Source organism: Apostichopus japonicus, chromosome 21 (genome assembly GCF_037975245.1).
Source record: "Apostichopus japonicus isolate 1M-3 chromosome 21, ASM3797524v1, whole genome shotgun sequence".
Taxonomy (NCBI): domain Eukaryota; kingdom Metazoa; phylum Echinodermata; class Holothuroidea; order Aspidochirotida; family Stichopodidae; genus Apostichopus; species Apostichopus japonicus.
This window is the reverse complement of record NC_092581.1, coordinates 10,437,192-10,458,802: the sequence shown is the minus strand read 5'-3', so window position 1 is coordinate 10,458,802 and position 21,611 is coordinate 10,437,192. Positions and strand designations below refer to the sequence as shown.

At 35.8% G+C, this 21,611-nt stretch overlaps 1 protein-coding gene and 1 long non-coding RNA gene across 3 annotated transcripts; one reads left to right on the top strand and one right to left on the bottom strand.

Moving 5' to 3' along the window:
* Positions 1-96: 96 nt before the first annotated feature.
* On the bottom strand, positions 97-10,200 carry LOC139963186 (scavenger receptor cysteine-rich domain-containing group B protein-like). 2 transcript variants are annotated; one of them, XM_071963756.1, is made up of 6 exons: positions 9,968-10,200; positions 6,769-7,083; positions 5,755-6,075; positions 4,715-5,092; positions 4,124-4,438; positions 97-2,581 (listed from the first exon to the last, which is right to left on the bottom strand). In XM_071963756.1, exons 1-6 carry the CDS (start codon positions 10,041-10,043, stop codon positions 2,079-2,081), a joined length of 1,908 nt encoding a protein of 635 aa, XP_071819857.1. In that variant the 5' UTR covers positions 10,044-10,200; the 3' UTR covers positions 97-2,078. The 2 variants fall into 2 exon arrangements, with proteins under 2 accessions (XP_071819857.1, XP_071819856.1); XM_071963755.1 differs by having other exon boundaries at positions 4,715-5,095; positions 9,968-10,199.
* Positions 10,201-11,170: 970 nt separating this feature from the next.
* LOC139963201 (uncharacterized) lies at positions 11,171-19,984 on the top strand. The gene is made up of 3 exons (XR_011791523.1): positions 11,171-11,364; positions 14,415-14,652; positions 16,132-19,984. It is a non-coding gene; the product is annotated as an uncharacterized lncRNA (long non-coding RNA).
* The last annotated feature ends 1,627 nt before the right edge of the window (positions 19,985-21,611 follow it).

The following is a 21,611-nucleotide window of genomic DNA, read 5'->3' as shown; positions in this document are numbered from 1 at the left end:
ATGGAGGTCAGTAAACTTTGCCTAAGAAGTTCACCGGCTTATTCCGGTATAAGATAAAGATAAAAACATAGAAATAATAAACGAACATAGTGAATATAAATTTTCGCTACAGTATATATGCTTTCGAAAACGGTTAATTTTGTTTTACATACTTAAGTTACACAGTGCTAAAGTTCAAGTCTCATTATAAAAGCATATTACTTACAGCATAGTTGATTTCAATAACCAGCTAGATTAGTTCTGCGATGAAGACAAATTCGGACATATTGTAAACTATAAAAATTCTAGACCCCATTTCCGGACTACCTGTGATATATTATTAAGTCGTGACAAAAAAAAGTACAGCCATTAATATCGTGCGATTGAAAAGAGATATAACTGCCATACTAAACTAGTAAATCTTGCTTATGGTATAATAATATGATAAAAAAAACAAAACATGCACCACTACGAAACTTAAGCTTCTCCGAAACATCATACATGTACTTTATGGGTTAAGAGGAAGATCATATATTTACAAACACACATCGATCAATGTAGCAGTGAATTCAGTGAAATAACAACTAATCAATCATCACGTGCATTAACCTATGGATTTATGCACGGTAAACTCATCGACGGATGACTAGGTGCAAAAATTAAACAATCACGGCAAGCTTAATCACTATCCCAGCTAGCTACCTAAACTAATTCAACACAACAAATCAGATCAGTGTGGGATGACAACAAGCCCGTCGGTGAAAAACACCATTTGACAAAGTTATGGGTGCGAGCAACAACTATAACCTCACTTGACAACACTGGAGTTAATATTATTATAATTGCGTTAAGTTGCCTTTCTTGATGGAATTCTTCACATGTGTTCACGACATTAACTATATAGCTTAGCAAAGTATATGTTAATACAGACGCATTAGTACAAGTCAATGATCGTTATTCAATTCACTGTATCGCTGTACGTCTTGGCATGAACACATCTGAACACATCAACACTGACTGAACGCAGTATGCCCTTGCGTCAGATCGTAATGCTGTACAACGTACAATGTATAGCATAGTTAACGTAATTTTTGTTATTTTATATGCGCATTTTATTGCTTTGAGACTTTTAATTATACTAAAAGTAAAGAACGACAGAGCATCCTTTCGAGAGAATTGTCGAATATTTTTCTTTTAAACTTTTTATTAAAAATATTAACATTCTGAAGTGAAAATTCTACGGTCTACACTTACGTACGAGGACACAACCCTTATTGCTGGATGCACGATGCCGAAGACCGAATGTTTTGTTTGAGCTATACACCTGTTCATGCATTGTCCTGCTATAAACTGACGGTAGATCATTGATTAACCCCTAATTGTATACAAGTCACTTGAATTCACTGGAAAATTTGTGTATTTTTAACTTTCATATCATTTACTGTTAGATTTAATCACCATCACCATACACAAAGTTCACTTTATGTTAAATTTCAACATCGCTTATAAAAGAATATAATGCTGTAAAAAAAATTAATGAGAAATTCATTGAGATCAAGTTTATCGATTCTATACTTAATTACAAAAGATATAAACTGACAAATGATAAGAAGGCAATATGTTAAAGTAATTCATTTATCATTTTTGGGATATTTTCTTCATTTTTTATTGTTTATTATCGTGTTTGAATACGCCATTATCTGTTGACTTTTAACGATAGTTTCAATATCAACAACTGTTGCATGTGATCATCCCTCATGATCTAAATTCTTCACGTTCTGCAGTTCTGCAGTTTTGCAGTATTGTGGTATTGCAGTTCACTTAAAATGTGTTTAGAGTATTTCTCCTTCCTTTCCTTGTTATCATAAAAAGTTAAGGCAATTAATCATGAAAACCTTTCTTGCCGTGGATTTCTTCAAATTTTTCCAAAAAAGCCAGCAAGTATTTTGTTGGTATAAAAATAGTGTTTATCCTTACAGAAGAATATCTGGAAAAAGGAAATCGTTCGAAATTCTAATGGTTAACGTCAATCCCTTTTGAGAAGGAGTTGACTTAATAGTGTGGTAGAGAGGATCATCAGACTGCATCACTCGGCTATTCTAAGTTGCTGGCTGGTTTTGTGAGGACAGCATTAACGGAACATTGTCGGATGGGAATTGGCCTGCCTGCACTTGGAAAGGGTTGGCTGGTTGTGTTGTTACAGAAGAGGTTTCGACTGGGTATGGGATGAGAAAGTTAGGGTTCGGAGGTGGATGAACCGTCGGAGCTTGTTGTGTGTTAAACGTTTCTGGGTTTGATTGAGGAGGATACAATCCTGGTATTGTTGGGACCACTCCTACATGCTGTGGGTAATAAGCATGGTTATTAACCACGTCATTATAACTGGGCTGTGCTGCAACGTTAGTCCAATTGTGCCGGGGTGCGGGTGGTCCAGCAGGAGTATCAACTCCGCTTATTACAGCAATGTTTGGTTGAGTACGAACTCTTCCTCTGTTCTTCTTAAATAACCGATAGGTGACTACAAGGCCTATGCCGATCAAGACTGCTACAATTGCACAGGCTATCACAATCCCAGCGATGGTACCGGTTTGTAATGACGTTTCTAAGAAGAAGAAAAAAAGCGAAATTTGTTATTCAACCTTTCATGCATTGAGTAGTAAATCAATCATTTTGTTCGTGTAAACATGTAGGCATAAACTACAATTACAATATCTTTATATTGAGAGCAGTTATTAACGATTTACCAAACTTACACGATAATAGGTTTACTTGATCTGTGATGGACTCAAAGTACAGGATGCTTTTTACTAAAAGGATTTTATGGAAATGAAATCTTAGCAATTGAATATTGAACAATTTACATATTTATTCGCGCATCGTGGTATAGAGAGGGAAGATATGGCTTAATCATCTATATTGCAGCGTTTATTCGCAGAACCGGAATATCCCAGTGACTATATGCTTGCTCTGGTTACTAATTGGCATACACTAGTATGTAGATACAGACATCAACGTATATGTAGAACGTTCTGGGAAAGAAAGACATGAACTCATTGACTCAAAGTTATGTGTGCTTTTTACATTCCTTGAAGAATATCTGTCTGTCTAAAGAAACCATTTGCCTATTAATAGATGTTGAAATCACGTACGCTGGTATACAATTCCATACACCAGAAAATGATATCAATGGGAATGGGAGTCTCATAAATTTGTTTAAAAATTCCTTTTCTTCCTGATGATGATATAATGTTAATATGGTGACTCCCTTATGCCTGTGGATCAAAAATTGGCCACCTCTGCTACTCTCAGTACTGCCTTCAGAACTTTATGCAAAACGTCCCCAATCTCGATTCCTACACAGAGTTTGTGGCAAAACTTCACTTTTGATGTGTCTGAAATCATTCCCATCTCGATTTCTGCCCTACTCCCTGATCCCTTTCGATTTCCTCGTTATGTCCTCTCCTTCCCATTCCACTTCTTTGCCTTACCTTCCCCGTCCTTCTCTTTCCCAGCTTTATCCAAACCGGAAACAGAGTGATAATGACAGTAACTTCAATAGACTTTGATTGATAACCATCACAAATTCGACTGTTCCGAGTGAGAGAAAGGCTGGAATATATATATTTAGAGTGAAAGTGAACTATACACTTTACGCGACTGTAACTCTTTCACTACGACTGCTGCTATGACATGTTGTAGCCTTAGTTACGTTATCCCTGATAACGTACTTTCATTGGTCGTGATCAGAGTGAAACAAGGAAATATGAATATTCATACTTAAGAAAACACATCATATGAATACTTCATCATTCTTCTCTCGCCGTACTACGAAAACAAACGGCACTTTCATACAACAATGAATATGCATTTCATCTTTTTTTGTTCATTGTTTAATTTTATACACCAAGCTCCTATAGGCTAAGAGAAGCTAAAAGTGAGTGCAAACCGTTAGCACAAACCCCTAACCCCAGCCAACTCTATCCTCATTCCTGGCCACATCACTTATAGAGTGCTACAATTTCGGAAAATGCCAATTTACACCATTAGCAATGTTTAGCATGTTGAGCTCGGTTAACTCCTATGTTAATAAAGTAAAGAAAATACTAGTTTGTTTCATATTAACGTGACAAATAATATAACTTACTGCTAATTTTACATCGAATAGCCGCACTTGCACAATAGCTTCTATCTGTAACGTCAAAGAAAAAACAGTTTCCGAGCTTGTAGTCATTAGACCCACAGGAGAAGCTTACGTCAGATGGTGGAGAGTTGCCAATTCCAAACTGATCTCCATAGTAGATTTCTTCATAATCGGAATATCCAATCTGTTTACAAACTGTTGACGCCTCATTCACGTTAAAGTTTTCTGTGCATAATCTCTCCCACCGAGATCCATCCCAGACTTCTACCCTACCTTCGTACCAGTTATTGCCAGCTACCAGACGGGGGTAATATGTAACTATGAGAAAAACAAACATGAAGAAAATTCTATACACAATGAAGTCGCACTGTATACAAAATACAGATAACGAACGAATGAAATTTAAACCTGAATATTGTTACCAAACCCATCATTAAACCTAATACATCTTAATTTTGTACAAGAATCAAACAAAGGCTATGTGTGATAGGCTTAGTGGTAACGCTGGACGAACATAGACAGCCAAGAAAAATCAACGATCAACACACTTCCATAGTTTTAAAACCATATACAGATTGAAAAGACTTATCTAACCTGGAATTTGACATGTCACCCATGCGTCTTCTCCATGACCGCAATTATGCTGATACCAACCATTGTGACCGCATTGAGTTAGCATATATTCCGACCCATCACATCTAACGTCGTCCAACATAATAGGACCATATTGGGCGCTACCGCCATAACTTTCACCATAGTAGGCGCTACTGTCATATCTGTCACCATAGTTGGCGCTACCACCATAGCTGTCAACAGTAGGGTACCCAAGTTGTCTGCATGCAACCTGGGCGTCGTCCTCTTCCCAATCATCATCACAGACTGTACCCCATTCTCCATTGTGATAGATTTCAATACGTCCAGAATATACCGAATAACCATCTACAAGTTTCAAGCTGCCTTCGACAGGAGATTCTTCTGATAAAGAGAAAACGATGTCTCAATCTTTACTTTATGACATCTGACTAAAACCTGAGACTACGTGTCGGGTTCGATGTAGTCCTATGAAACATATGTGCAACACCTAACTTAAAATACTACGACTTATAAACTTGTTTTAAACTATCATTAAATATGTAAATATCCAAGCTGGTAATGAATATGTTAATATTTATTGGTCGCATAAACGAAGGCGTTGACCAAAGTGGGCTCCAAAGAAAATTACGTAACCGGAATATTATAATTTTTGGGACTATTCACCCTTCCTGAAGTGTAGAAAATATGAAAATATATATTCATCCCATGCTTTATCGGGTCCCAAAAACTTTTTGTGTCTTTATCTCACAGATGATTCTTTGACATACAATTTCTTGAGACTAAAAAGCTGCCTTATGCTCTAGACATACTTGTTTTCATTATTGTAGGCCGTTTCATCAATTTGGATTGGATGATTTACATAAACGTTACTTGAATAACTCACTACACTACTGGACACTGATGTATTGGGTGTATGTGTATTGTTCGTCATATAGTCAGTGATACAGGGAAGCAAAAATGAAAGGCAAGACTAAAGGGTTTTATAGAAATGAAATATAAAAGAATTATCCTTTACATTAGTAGAGTTAACGTTAACATACCAAAAGGAGTGCACGTGAGTGCAGCATCCTCACTGTGGCTACAGCTGGAAGTTGCCCAGTTACTGAAATAACAATCTTTCCAGTACCACTCTGTTCCGTCGCAACTAATATCACCCAGTATTGGCCCAGATCCTTGACCAAACAGTGCTCCGCTGTAAAAGGTATCGCCACCACTATATCCCAGCTGGCGACATATGACGGCGGCATCTTCATTGGACCAATATTCATCACAAATTGTTCCCCATTCTCCTAGGTGATAAACTTCCACTCTTCCAGAATTAATAGAATAACCATTTCTCAGGCGGACATCCCCTTCAAAACCTATTGATACATGATGGGTTATTATCACAACATTGATCAAAATGTAAATGTAAACATAACTAATACTTTATAAAGATCGATCTTCTTGACAGTATCATTTATGAACTAGAAAGTTATTCTTCTAACAATTTGTGTTAACTTTCACTTAAATGAAAACCAAACCATTTCAGTCTAGTTTGTTCAGTTCCTAACAAATCTAATGTTCACGTTATAGTGTGTTACCGTGTCAAGTGTAGTAATACAATGATGTATGAATGTAAAACTAACAGGGTGTACACGTAGGGTGAGAGGCTTGGGCAATCATGGTGCAATTCAAACGGTTACTTCTTTCATAGACTATTCGTGGTTCTGTATTGTCTATCTTGCTGTGTTTCATCACAGTTTACATATAGCTATTTTAGAATCTTCACTTGCCTTCATTTTCACCCCACACTTCCAATAAAATAAAAGAAACTACGCTTCTTAGGTTATTTGACTTGCTTTCCTGTAACTGGTCTTACTTTGCCATGCAGGAAACGCACCAAACACCCACAAAATACCGCATCAACCAACTTTTCTGTTATATTTGGTATTAAATGGTGACGTTACACTCTTTGCTATACTGCATACTCTCCTAATAGGCAAACTGTCTAATATCATTTTGTCGGTAAACCTTAACAGTAAATCAACATTGTATATGTATAAATAGTTTACCGGTTAAACATTCTACACCAGCATCCTCCCAGTGTTCACAATCTTGAATATACCATCCTTCATTGGTGCAGTACTCCAGTCGTGTCTCGTAACCTACGCATTCAACTTCATCGAGCAAAATGGGTCCTGTTCCCCGTCCGTAGTATGCGTCGGTAAGAGCAGCGACGGCTGATGGAAAGCCTAATTGACGACAAACAACGTTGGCGTCATTTAATTCCCAACTGTCGTCACATACTGTTCCCCATTGTCCATTATAATAGATTTCCACTCTCCCGTAGTAGTAACCACCATCACGAAGGCGAACTTGTCCATCATCTGAGATACGTATGAGAAGACACCTATTCTTGGTTACTCAAAAAAACAATTGTAATTATATGTTGCAAAGAACGCTTCATACTATTGGTGAAATGACTTGCTGATATTACCATGTTTTATTCATTTCGTATCTTAGTCATATCTAGGAGTGTATATAAAAGATCGCATTCTTAATCCATTTCTCACTATCCTTCCAGACCCATGAATTAAGACTCATAACAACTGTAGTGGAATAACGCCTGTGATCCCTTTAGATTCTGATACAATAGGATTATACTATTGGAAGCAGTAATATAATAATAATAATATATATATATATATATATATATATATATATATATATATATATATATATAATATATAATACAATATAATACCAATTGTCTTTGTCTATACATCTATTTCTATACTAGTGCCATCATGTTACTACCTATCTTGTATAATTGTCGAACTGATGCGACTGTTCTTATACCCTTCCTCTTCTCATATGAATTATTGTATGACTGACTATGTTGTCGGACAGCCTGACATTTCATTCATGTTTGTCGTGAAATAAGTCTCGGGAGAGACGTGATACCAGCACAAACAAGCGAGGTTCTACCGAAGTACTGCACTGATGCATTGATGACTAATTTTTGTTTTTAGATACAGATGATAAAAGTTTGATTAACGCTGCAATTATTATAACTTTTGATGACACCATTTGATTTCGAATGCTACGCTGAAACAGGTCCGTTCTGGAGAGAGGTTTGAGGGGCTATCCCTTTGAAAACATTTTGTTTCGGCGAGTGGACATAGATTGTGAAGGTGGTGAAATCAATTCCTTCGTATTACCTTCATTTGTGCGGTTCAACTTATTTTGACAGTGTACACGAATTTACATAAGTGTGTTAAGATATGTCATTTGGAAAGGTATCCTTACCAGTTTCGAACCTCTGGACAAACAATCAGCGTCCGTAGCTTAGTGGTTAGGGTGTCCGCGTAAAGAGCGGGAGGCCCGGGTTCGAATCCCGATTTTAATGATGATATATATATATATATATATAGCCTAGTGGTTAGGGTGTCTGCATATAAAGCGTGTGTGTGTGCGCGTGCCTTTGCGCGTGCGTGCGTGCTTGTGTGTGCGTGTTGAAATCACTTTTTCTCGTTATAGTTTCCTGAATAGGATACATCAGCACAAACGCCAATCCTCCATCTTCATGGAGACAACTAACAGGTGATATATATTTACGTTGTTATTCTCCTACAATACCCTTGTGGACGATACGATCGCATTTTTGGATTGAATGGTCAATACATTTCTCTCTCAGAATAGAATTTGCATGTATGGTCTTAAATTGATTCTGTGCGTTTACAAATAGAATATGCATAAACTGTTCATTTAAAATAAATGGAACTTATTTAAGCTGCATAACTGAAGGAGCGTGAAAAATCACCAAGCTAAGTTTGCCAAAAAAGTTTCATTAATTAAGACAGTAGTGATCAGAAGTATCAATAAATGTATCCGCTGAAGACAAATTCCATTTCCTTATTCTGTTAGGCCATGCCTAGTGGTTTAAACAAGCGAATGGGGAAACGCATTGTAATGCATAGTTATAACCTACGAAGCTCCCCTGTCGGAACTATGTCTCTGACTAGGCTACTTATATTACACTATAAAACCTAGGCTTCTACCTCTAGTCCTTATACGCCTATTAACAGTGACAGTTAGATCAAGTTCTTACGGACGGTCGATGAAACTGATCGAAGGAGCAATGACTTATCTTTATTGTATATTCACTTCAGCAATAATCTCGCTTCCAAAGTCATATGAATAAAAAAAAAAGGTTGTCCGGTGATTAAACCTAACGCAGAGGAAAGTTAAGTCGATGAGAAAACAACAGCCTCCTACTATCTAACAGGATTAGCGTACTATATGTGCAGTATGCAGTACGGACTATTGCTGACGGAGATAATTAATGAAAACACGAGGCAGTTTGTTTTAGGACCATGGATGTGGGCGAAGCCGACAAGGGCTTATGGATTACATCATGTCGGGTGGCTATCATGTTAACATATTAAGTCAAATGTGGAATATTAAACTAAAATATGAATATTTTGCATGTGATAGACCGGTGACAACGTCGCTGTTTCGTGTTGCATATTCATTACTAACCTCACATCTTGCTATTATTATGCGAACCGTTTTTACGCCTTTTTCGTTAGTTTTAACAACTATCACTGTCATTTTCAGTCATTAAGGAAACATTTCATTCACGAACAACAACCTTCGTACGTTGAAACATAAAGAAAAACATTATTAACTAAATTAACTGTAATGTGGCTATTTGGTGTCGTTTATAGCCAAACTGAACACGCAGACAATCGTTTTGTAATGTTAGTGCCTTAAAGTGTGAGTGAAATGAATACGCATAATGAACATAAATGAGCAAAAACAAAACACTAAATACCGTCCTATCGATGTACCCAAGCACCTCTCACTTCATAAAGATAACTGGAAGATCAGATACATTGTGAGCATAACAGGTTTCTTACTGAAGCCAACAAATTATATACAGTATCGAGTCTTCGGATCGTGCAACACTGAGACACACCAGAATATGTTCCAAGCCCTAACGGCCAGACAAGGAGGATTCCACTATTATAACGAAAGCACTAGATTACCTAAGCTCTTTGATATTCTACCTGCTTTTGAGAACAGGCTACATCATACACTTAGTAAGCAGAAGGTATTGATCGAGAAACAGGTGGGAAGTGATATATGATTATACAAGGCTGCGATTTCCCTTAGGGCTATTACTTTTCATATTAATGTGGTGAAACTTTTCCAAGCACGCTAGAATGCAAAGAATAATCATTTAAAAATGAAGGAAGTATTTGTCACCTTGTCCGGATACGACATCACCACTCAATATAAGTATTCCACATAATATAAACGATACACTTCTCATGATATCCATGTTGGCGTACTAAATATTATGCCTTAACGTGACACGAGTATGTGTCCTAGGCTGGTTCTCTGTTTAGTTATGAATATACGTATGGTGTAAAGTTCGCTTCCCCTTTGCGTGTGAAGTGTTAAAAAGGCTGCTTTCGTCAACAATTAAGGTGCTACTAGAGAATATTGTATTATTCTATAAACTTTGAACCTGCATTCCCTATTGCACGGCGGAATCGATCAATGGTCTTGTATATGCCCTGAAAAGATTTATAGTTTGTATTATAATAGCAGTTTATTTTCTTCATTCGTGCATGACGTGGAAGAACGATAAAAGGTGAGAATAGATATATACGGTTATATACATAAATAAACCTATTGAAAGACCAACAAAACTGCTATGGTAAGAAATGTGTGATCCAAGCAAGTGTTGCGGCTTCAATTGTAAGCATTAATAATCTAATAAATGTTAGATGAAATTTAGCATTATGATTAACACCCCAAACTGATTCAGAAATGACGTTATCCACGAGCACCTCTTCCCAAGCAACCTCAATCCCATATATACATATAAAAATATATACGCATACATATATATATATATATATATATATATATATATAAATATATATATGTATATATATATATATATATATATATATTTATATACCCATTGGTATTTGGGTTAACTTCAGCGAATGATAGCTGGGACTTTACCTCGGTGATAGGTTTACCTGACACAAGGTAATCTAAGTCTAGGGTCTTCTTGTTCAATAAATTTCACTTCCTTTGAGGAATGATCATTTCGAGTTAAGAGAAAACATCATTGACTGTTCAATTCCGAAGTTACTAGAAAAAAAATCGTTCATTAAAAGGGTAGAATTTCCCCTCAAAAGTGGAGGTAATTCCGAAGGGTATATAACAGAATTACGTAGTAGATATACGTGGTATATAATTATGTTGATCCCAACTTTACACTTCGATTTTGACCAAATGCGGCTATATATAGTTCCGAAACTTAAAGGTTCCTCTAATTACACTGAAATCTTCACGTTTTTACTATTCCTTCCATTAATTAAGATTATTTAAGAAAATAGGAGTTTCTACTTTAACTGGCAAATTTAAACGTAACGAAACAGCGCCCCCATACGTAAGCGGTTCTTTCTGTGTTAGGTGACAGGACAATCGATCGGATGGTATCGTTACTATCACAATAGCCTACATTTAACGTTACTAATGCATGTGGGCCTAGCCAGGTATTCTACAAAGGAAAGTGCAGCGGGTTACCGTCAACGTTGCTCATTTGAAGTTGGCGTTTGGAAATTAGGTGGAGCATTCGCATTGTAAGTAAATTCCTTAAAAGAGTTCCGGATATATTAATAACGTTTAGAGTAAATACCTTCATGCTGAACACAAATATAGTTAGACCATGGTTAGACTTAAGTTAAGTTAGAGTAGACTAGGCCTAACGATAGTCTTAAAGTATGCCTATTAGTATTACAGGCTTTGGTAAATCACAGCTACCTGCTACTGCTTGTGCTGATACTATATAAAATCTGATAAATCAATTAAAGTATATACTTGTAACAGACTGGCCAATCTACAAATTTTGCAACCTGGTGATCTTCCAGATCTTTTAAATTAAAGGTTTAATATTTGACTCACCTCCAAATATTACTACTAGCAACGATACAGCAGGCAACCATAACTTTTTTTGCAGTCAAGCAGATATAGCATATTTCATGAGTTTGAATCCATTTCAGGTATATGCTGATTAAATAGTGTTTTTGCATGTTTTGGGGCATTTGGAAATCTTACTCCCTAAAGATAACCAAACTTACCTCAATATAATACCTCTGACCTTTCTGAGGTTAGAGGCTCAGAGCATAGCAAACAGCATCCAAAGATAATGGATGTTTACTTAGGCCTTCAATACAGTAAGCTTATCGACAGATGTGTCAATTTAGGGGTATGAAAGAACTTGCATTCGTGCGATGCAATTTTAAACCATTTCACGAAATATAAAGCTTTGGGTATGTCTCAATCTCTCTGCCATAAAATAAGGCCTTCAGAAAGTCACAACTCTACAAAAACAGGTACACAAGCAAACGGAACACTACAGTAAAAGAAAGGGTCTGATAGATTCCATATTCCATAAACGAGTTACAAAAGTTAAAAAATGTGAAAAGATTTGCCGTCTCGGTACAATATTAATGCCCACAATATATATCCTCTTTACGTGTTAGTGTGTATCACTTAGCCCTGTGCGTAGTAGTGGTGTATCATTGGTTCTGCCTCAGAGAACTAAGTCACACAGGGCCTCAGTGTAGCTGTGTACAACAATTTTCCTGCACCTATGGGGTGAATCACGGCTGAAGGTAAACAATTGAGTACCGTATGTATATTAGAATAACAAGGCTATCATGGCTAATTAATTTAGGCATTTTGATATTAACATTATGATGGGGGTAGTGTTAATTGTGCTGAAGTAATAGCTTGATCGAAAGTTTTCCTCAAAGTCCCACAATGCCGTCACAGGGTGACCTACATTCACTTGAACACCTAGGAGTTTTTGCGAAAAGAGCAAATTCCGTGTCAAAAATTGCTAGGTTTGATCCAGTTTTACCGATTCCCATAACAAAAAAACACAGTCTGTGATATATCAATGGAAAGGTACAAGTGAAAAGATTCAATGTAACATTATTTGAACGGATAAGAGGATGTTGAAAAACCGCCAGCTACGCATTTTAAGGAACTAAACAGTACCTCAATAAACCTTGCGTTGGCAACACACTTGCTCACATTAATGAGTTATGAAACTGTTCTAATGTTATCAGTTTCTTTATCTTTAAAAGCTATTAATTAGGTTAATCAATGGTCTCACATATTAGTGCAATCACAGAAGTTAACTTTCAATCAGGTTTTAATGTCAAGGGAATCCAGACCTATTCCATCAAAAACAAATTTATGATAAAAACCAGCATACATATGTGCAACAAGACTAGTTTCATTTTTCATTTCATTTATTGGGTATCATGTCCAAGTAAAAGCTCTTGATAATTTTAAAAATGACCATCTGTTTACAGTAATTTGGCGTTAGTCAGTAACATGAAAATGCAAAAGACTAATGTTCAACAGGCACTAGATAGTTCTCATGTCCATAGCACAAACCAGGGAGTTGTTCCATAACAACTCCCTGCACAAACAGGCTAGTATGATCAGAGTTGTTATGGAACAATAGCAACTTCCTTGTATGATGTAAGCACTGTACTGTGTGACAAAATACTTTAATGCGTACATGTGGTAACATGATGCTATGATCCAATACTAGCTAGTTGGGTGTATAAATAGATAACCATTATGCAAATTGCACTGCACATGGTTTCCATTATGTAATAAGTTTTATTTTATGAATTTGTCAATCTGACATATAGACTACTGTATATGTGTAGGGATGTAGGCTGCATACACGTACAACTTATTTTATCTTAATAATAGGGCAAAAAACTATTGAGAACTGTGACAAACAACATTTTCAAAGTGACAGTTGGGGATCTAAAAAGACTACTGAAAGCCTTCTGTAGCTGTATAACATGATACTAAACATTATATATCTCTGCAAGCTACCCTGGCTTGAGATGTATGGTTTAAATAAGGTTTCCACAAGTTTGCCCTGTTGACCCAACCACTGGCCTAGACATACCAAATAATAGATCTATCCATGCTTTGATTTGAATTTTCACAATTTGACCAGTTTTACCTAAATTACCTTTGACCTTCACCAAAAACAATAGGCTTCTTATACTTGTGATGCATCTATATACATACCAACTATGAGATCTGTCCAATGAAGCTTACTGTCATGAGAAACTGTGTTTACAAGCTAGGATCACAACACAGTACTCCCACCAACGCACGCACACATATGCCATCATGAGTGCAAAGTTTCAACATCATTGAAACCAAACATTAAAAATGAACTCAGTCATAATTCCAAAGTCTGTGTACACCAGTAGTCCTGAGCTTAAACCCCAAATGATACGTTCAGGGACTAAATGTTGGTATACATAGTCTAGGGTGCATGCAATTTTGAAGTAAATGAACTGCATGCGGGATGAGGCATTGAACCAGGCAGGAATACTCAGTCAATCTTTTGAAGTGATTGCACTTATATACCAAATAAAAGATCAATATTCAAACTTAGTAGTGTGACATTTTTCTCAATTGTTGCATATGAGGTTTCCATGAAAAAAGTGATAGCTAAACTGACATGAATATTGGACAACATGCACACTAAGTATTGACATCAAATAGGGAACTGCACTGTCAAAACTTCCACTTGCAATTTTATGAAACAGTTATCTGGACTTATTTATGTTCATTCTCTTGTCAGAAAAGATGGCTTAAATTTGGCACGATTTGAGGAATGCAGGATGAGAACACAACAGCAGAAATGCTTCACTTTATTGCAATAAGTACAGGCTGAAACTTCAAGGTCGACACAGGATATCATAATTACTTTGAGCTGCTGGTTCATGCTGACCATGGGATGCAGCGAGTAAAGTCTTATATGGAAATAAGGAGCTCCCACAAGCATATATTGCAAACATCCCAGTTGTCCTTAATATTCAGTAAGTATTGACTGTGAGATATATTTTAAATCCCTATGACCTGGAGTTAGTTTTCTAAAGTCTTCCTTGTAATATCCCCTAAGTCTGATCACCACACACTATACATTATATGGATTTACTGAAAGTTTCAACACGAACAAAGATGATGAAAATTTGCTGTTTATTTTCAAGAAATGTAAACGATCTCAGGGAACGGCTAACAAAGTAAAGTAAGAAAGACTTTCCACCCACCCACCCCCCCCCCCACCAAGTCTACTGCAAAACCGTTTGTTTTACTTTGCTACTTCTACCATCATAGAATGTTATCAAAATTGAAATGACTTTATGTGTAGTCTTTGAAAACCAAATATACTGTAAATCTGGCAGGCTGGAATGAATCGTAGGTAGGTTTGTTAAGCAAAGTCTTGAGGTGTTAACACACCATCACATTTTAACCTTGATTATGATGTGTTTATTTGTACCTTTTGCAAGACACTTGCAACTATGTCAATATCGAAATGTGATGCTTTTAAAAAATATTCACAAGGAATGTACTTCAGTGAAACTTTGACATATGATTGAAATGTTGTTTTGAATTGTCGTAGATTAACAAGAGCAAATGGAATTTCTCCACAAGAGAAGGAAGTACTGTCATCAATAAAATCTGCAGACAGAAGAATATTTTTACTAAAGATCAAAATTTTCAAAATTTAAAATTGGACAAACAACTTCTGTAGATACAATGAGAACTAGATTTATATGTCATTGCTTGGAGCCAGATACGGGGCATTCTATGAGTTTGAATTTTTCTTTTTAGTTTCTGGACAGGTACATGACGTGCGTACAAATTAAAATGTGTTAATGAATTTTCTTCCTTCACAGCATCATAAAATACATTATTAAAAATTCATTTTAACAAATTCTTATATTGCTGTATTGGAGAATAATTTTCGTTAGTGTAACAAACTACTCATTGCGTTAACTATTATTCATGTAACTCCCTTACTTCATTGTATCAAATAATACACTGTTTCACTAATCCATTGTTCCAGTTGTAATGCTGCTGGGAGGGGAGACCAAGGTCCTTCAATACTTCAGTTATCCAATAACTGCTGACTAGACGCTCAATAATGCTACCCACAAAGGGGATTTTGGGTCTAGTAAACCTTAAGTCTAGTGGACCCTCAATCTAATGGGCATCCTCTTGTTGGTACTTCATTTGGTATCCTTTTGTTAGTGAAACTAAGAGTTTCATCCTAGTCATTACATCGAGGGATGCTCTTTATTAAACTCCCTTACTTCACTGCATCGTATTGGTAATCCATTATTCCAATTGTAATGTTGCTAGTAGGGGCCTACTGTATTTGAGAATCCTTTTGTTAGTGAAACGAAGAGTTTCATGCTATCCATTACATTTAGGAGTACTCTCTAAGTCTCTACCATTACAACATCATATAGTAAATTATTAACAATCCATTATCGTTTTTATAATCATGGCAGAGCTGTAGTCGAGTCCAATTAGCCAGAGTCCGAGCCAAGTCCGAGTCCACTTGGTCTGAGCCAAATCCAAGACCCATCAAGTCCGAGCCGACTCCAGATATTCAACTATGATCACCTTTGGTAAAATGCTATAATATTTTCGGAACAGATAAGTTGCAGCAAGCTCTTCCTGGTTCATAAATGTTCAGAACGGGCGCTCAACTTTCAAACCATGCAGGGAGAGGCAAAATTATATTCAAACCGCGCCCACCGCCAGGTTAAAACGGGCTTGCGAGAACCCTGCTCTAGTAAAAGTGATATTCTAGTTACATTTAGGATTGCTCATTCATATTTTCAAATCATCATCATTGTCATGGTTACTACTTTTTCTGATGTCATCATCATTTGTGAATTATTGTTATTGTTGCCATGTTACATTTGTCAGTATCAATTTTGCTTATTGTTCTCACAAAATTTGCAGAGTAGAAGGAAGAAATGTTAGCTATTATACCATATGTTCTTGGTTTCTAAATTGTTTACGCTGAGGTCGGTATGAACAAAAGTGTTTATAATAATTCTTCTTCCTGTTAAAGTATTTTATGAATCATTTCATAAATTTTATATTTATACTGGAATTTTCTGTAGGTGTTGGTTTCATTGAGGGTCAAAGGCTACTCAAGGCCAGTAGAGTAACATAGAACATCTAACTCAACAAGGAAAAGTTGGTAGTCATATGTAGTGCATATAGGTTTCTGACATTGAGTACTATTCTATATATTTGTTCAGTATGGCAGAAGCCCACGTGAGGTAACTAGATATCTGAAACTGAAAGCCCTGTTAACATGATAATTCAATATTGGAATGATGAATGGAAGTTTGTATGCAAGTGTATCATGTACTGAGTTCACGCTAATGCTTTTAGCTAAGTCAAAGGTTATTTGAGGCAAATATAGGTTAAAATTTGAGAACCTTGAAAGATAGTCTTGTACTCGTTCATGATCCCATACTATCTGACTAGTAGCTGGTTTACAAGCTAAATCTTAGGGCAATTAATATATTTACCAAAACAAGTAATGTACCTCAAAAGACTCCTGAAGCTCTTTTGAGCCCATTCAATATTGCAGTGTATTTACTTCATCATTCTTTTATCAAATTTACTCCAAGTTGCTAGTATCATGTTCTGGCATATGAACCTTTGTCATATCATGTTGCATGAGAGCTGTAACTGATTTACAAGCTTGCAAAAGTCTTAAAAGGAGGATAGGGTGTTGGGATAAATAGTTCAAAATAACATAAACAAAATTGTACCATATTTTGCTTTTCTTTATTCCCATATGTTGCCACTGCTTGAATAAGACTAGTTGTTAGGACTTTTTGTGAGCTCCACATTTGACAACAAGGTACAGTAGACTTCAACTGCATCTTGTTGACAACATCCTAGGAAAGTTTCAATAAACACTGATGTTTCTATACAAATGGGGAATCTGATGAACATTACAATACTGCGAGTCTTTATTGGACGTTTCAGCAGGAGGCATTAACCAATTCTGCTATCGTTACATAGGTCCTTCTTAAAGGCCAGCTAACGAACTTTATTACTTTCTTGGGAAGGTGAATTTTACTGTCAAATATACCATCTGTCAAATATTCAGTTTCCCCACCTGTCCACCCCCCCCTCCATTTATCCCTGAGTAGTTTACAGAAACTGTGACAAAACATTTTTTGTGGCAAATAAGGTTAAATAATGTTATTGAGGTATGGAGCATTTATCTATATTTCTCTTTCGAATCTAGATAGGAGGACGTAGCAAACAATGGAAGGAAAACATGAAATTCAAATGGATGCTTTAAATGCTTTTACCCAAAACATTGTTATATTCATTAATAAATATAGTCCACTTCAAATTCAGTACCTTTATAAAAATGCAAAAGAGATATGATATTGATGTACTTTCTGAATTTTGACCATTGCAGGTGAACAAGTTTTACATTGGTTTTGAGATTGACTGTATGTAGAAAACACCGGTTACATAAGGAACCTCAGATACAGTGTCGTGTAAACACATATCACTGCTAAGAGCTGTTTAATAAACAGCAAAAGAAACATTTATTACTTGACTATCAAGAGATTTGCAGAACTCAACTCCTTCAACAATATTTACAGTGGTGCAGACTTCAAAGCAGTGCAAGGGCAACAACTGCCTATCACTTTAAGAAATTTAGAAGTGCTTTTATTTCTAGCAATTGCATATGTTCAAAAGAACATGACAAATTAAAAGATGTGGTCCTTTCAACATTTTACCACATCTCCCCCCCCCCCCTCCCCCATCAAAAAAGTATTTCATGTACAGCAGTAACCCTTTTCGTACATGTGCAATATATGTTGCAGAGCCTTATTCATGATTTGACCAAGCCCTTTATCCGTTTGATTAGCACAGGTTATGTCAGTAATATTCAGTGGTATTTACATCAATGCTTAGAACATGTGATTCATGGTAAATTTTCTAGGTGATAGCATGAATGTTAAGGAGCTGAAGTTGCTTTGTTTATATGTGTTTGAAAGTTACATGAAATTTCATCTTTAATTTTGTTATGAAAATATTTGCATTTATTGAAAATAAAGAGAGAGAAGACATTATGATATCTGCTATAGTGTCTTCTCTGCCTCTTATGTTAAAATTGTGTTCATTGGTTGGTCCTTGTACTTCGAACATATTGCCCCTTAACTCAGCAAACCCATATTCGATCTGAAGATGCTAATTCAGACAGCTAACTGTTATGACTTGCTTGGTGAGAAATAGGGTTTTCCTTTGATGCAAATTCCAGTTATCGCTATTGTTGACAAACATTACTAGCTTTGGTTGAAGTATGAATTTTATTCATTATACTAAACTTTAGCTTACACTATTTCATGTATGAGACCAAAAAGAACTTTTAATTTGGAAATGGCAGTATGGTTCGTGCAAGCACCATGGGGAATATATTAAATTAAATAATGCTATACTTTTTTCTTCTTCATAAGGGTTGCAAACTTTGACCTGTGCTAACATCAAACGTTCTAGGAACTCCCTAAATAATAGGGGTAGGATGATAACCTACTATAGGTTAAGGCAACATAGATGCACAGGTTTTGGAAATTTGTTTAACCCATCTCCCTGTTGTCTGATACGAGATTAATGTGGCACCTCATTGCCAAAAGTGTAAATTTGAATATACCTACTGCATGTTCCAGCAAGTTCTCGACCATTATTGGCACTGGATGAATTCGCATCATGCCAACTATGTAAGGAGCCATTTCTTTTAATCTTGCAAGGCTGGTCTATATAGTTTCAGTTAATATAGCTAATTTAATACAGAGCCTTGTAGAACCAGGGATGTGTTATCTAGAGATGGATATACAACGAAAAAATTTAAGACTTTAAGCCAATCGATGAAGAATTCAAATACTGTGTAATCCTATCCTACTTCAACGGTGTGATTGACAGGTTTCTTAGTTATATTACTGGTCCTGTCAGATTTGCAACTTCAACTTGAGTACTTCTTTTCGGTCACATAGTCGCTTGAAACAATTGAAAGTTGGAGACAGTGCTTTGAAGATATGTGCTTCGGCACCATGTACCACAGGTTTATCTGATATCAAAGTGAAAGCGGCTTTCCACAAGAATAAAGAAAGCATATCTTCATTTTTGTGTACCACTTACACAACTCAATCTCCACGCAAACAAGACTACCTACGCAAAGTTTTCATTAAAGATTCTAATAATTACTGCAATGTCCTATCAATAACATATGGAAAGTCACTCCTGTTATAACATTAGAAACAAAGACTGATATGAGATTAGTGTGGCATATAACTACTGACGACTGATAACAGTATAACACAGTGAATGTTCTAGCGTTTTGACATCTTATAAATCTAGCACACAACGAACAGATACCGTCTGGTACCATAATCCGTTTGGAGTGCTATTTAGGTATTAGTATTGGACCAAAAACGGTATAAATGTCGGCACGAACCAAACTTTAAAGAAAGCTCAAACGTTGTTTGTCCATCTCTAACATCCCTGGTGGAGCCATGGAAATATTTGAACATTGTCAGCACTGCGGTAAGTCCCCCAGACATGTTGATATGAAACCGTTACAGTTAACATATTGGGTATAGTCTGTTCAGGAAATGATGATAAGCAGCCCCTCCTATTTTATGTTTTTGAAAAAAAAAAATTTACAGTAAATATTACATGAATTGCACCAGAACATAATTTTAGTAATGTATTAAAGCATGTGCAGGAGCAACTGTTCACTGTATGTTTACTTTTTCACTGCTCAGAGAAATACTGCTACAAACATTTTTTTTCTTTTTTTAAAGGAGAAATTTGGAGATGATCAGGAATACAACAGAAAATGTCCCTTTCTGTACCCTACTGTACAGTATACTGTATCGCTGACCCAAAACATAAACAGAGATATAGTCAGAGAATGTGATTGCTTAAAATTCATCTCAAAGTTTTGATGATTTGTTTTTTTAAACTTCTACCCTGAAATTTGGCTTATTACCAAACACATTCAGAAGTAGAGCTTAGCCTGATATTAAAAGACGAGACACAATAAAAATTTCACAATCATATTCAAGCAGTTGATTGCATTTTCAATCCCAGTTTATATTGTACACAAGATTTATTTCACATAAACCAGGAAACTTGCACTTTTTCATGACCTCAATTTACTGACCTCTCTCATACATGAGAAACATTCTGAGAATACATCTCAAGTATTTATCTTACCAGTATAGGCTGAATCTAATATCATAACCAATGCAAATTATCACAATATCATAGAGTTTCCAGTTTTCATGCTTGGAGGGACAAAATTATACCAATTACCACTGGATTGCACAATTTCAAACCTATAATTGCAAATTTTGTGGTTTTATAGTATGTTTAATTGGGCTGCACTAGGTTTCCATGACATTGGTGCTAGTTGCATGTGCCTTTGCAGTATTCACTCCCCTCAATATATATATATATATATATATATATATATATATATATATATATATATATATATATATATATATATATATATATATATATATATATATATATATATATATATATACATATATATATATATATCTTTATATATATATATATACATATATATATATATATATATGTGTGTGTGTGTGTGTGTGTTGAGACTAGTGGAACACTAGTAGTTGTTACTCAGAGTATCACGCAGCGGAAGGCCCGTGGTTCGAATCCCGGTGGAAGGATTATATGTATATATATATTTATATGCCAATGAGATCGAATCACATGTAGACAAATGAACATATAATAACATGTATATGACCAGAAAGCTATTTTGAAACGTTTACGAACTGAATGATGTTTAGGCACCATAAAATATTTTTTTCCCAGTTCTGTTGTAGAAAAAATGTTCAACTGTAATTTTTGTGACATTTGTGTTGTGGTTAACAGATAGGTGGTACCGTACCATATT

Bases quoted from the DNA above. Each gene is read 5' to 3' on its own strand.
- LOC139963186 (XM_071963755.1), bottom strand. From the start codon at position 10,043: ATGGATATCATGAGAAGTGTATCGTTTATATTATGTGGAATACTTATA. The intron at 5,096-5,754 runs GTATGTTAACGT...TCTCTTTATCAG, and splicing joins ACTCACGTGCACTCCTTTTG to AAGAATCTCCTGTCGAAGGC. The intron at 2,582-4,123 runs GTAAGTTATATT...TCTTCTTCTTAG, and splicing joins TATTCGATGTAAAATTAGCA to AAACGTCATTACAAACCGGT.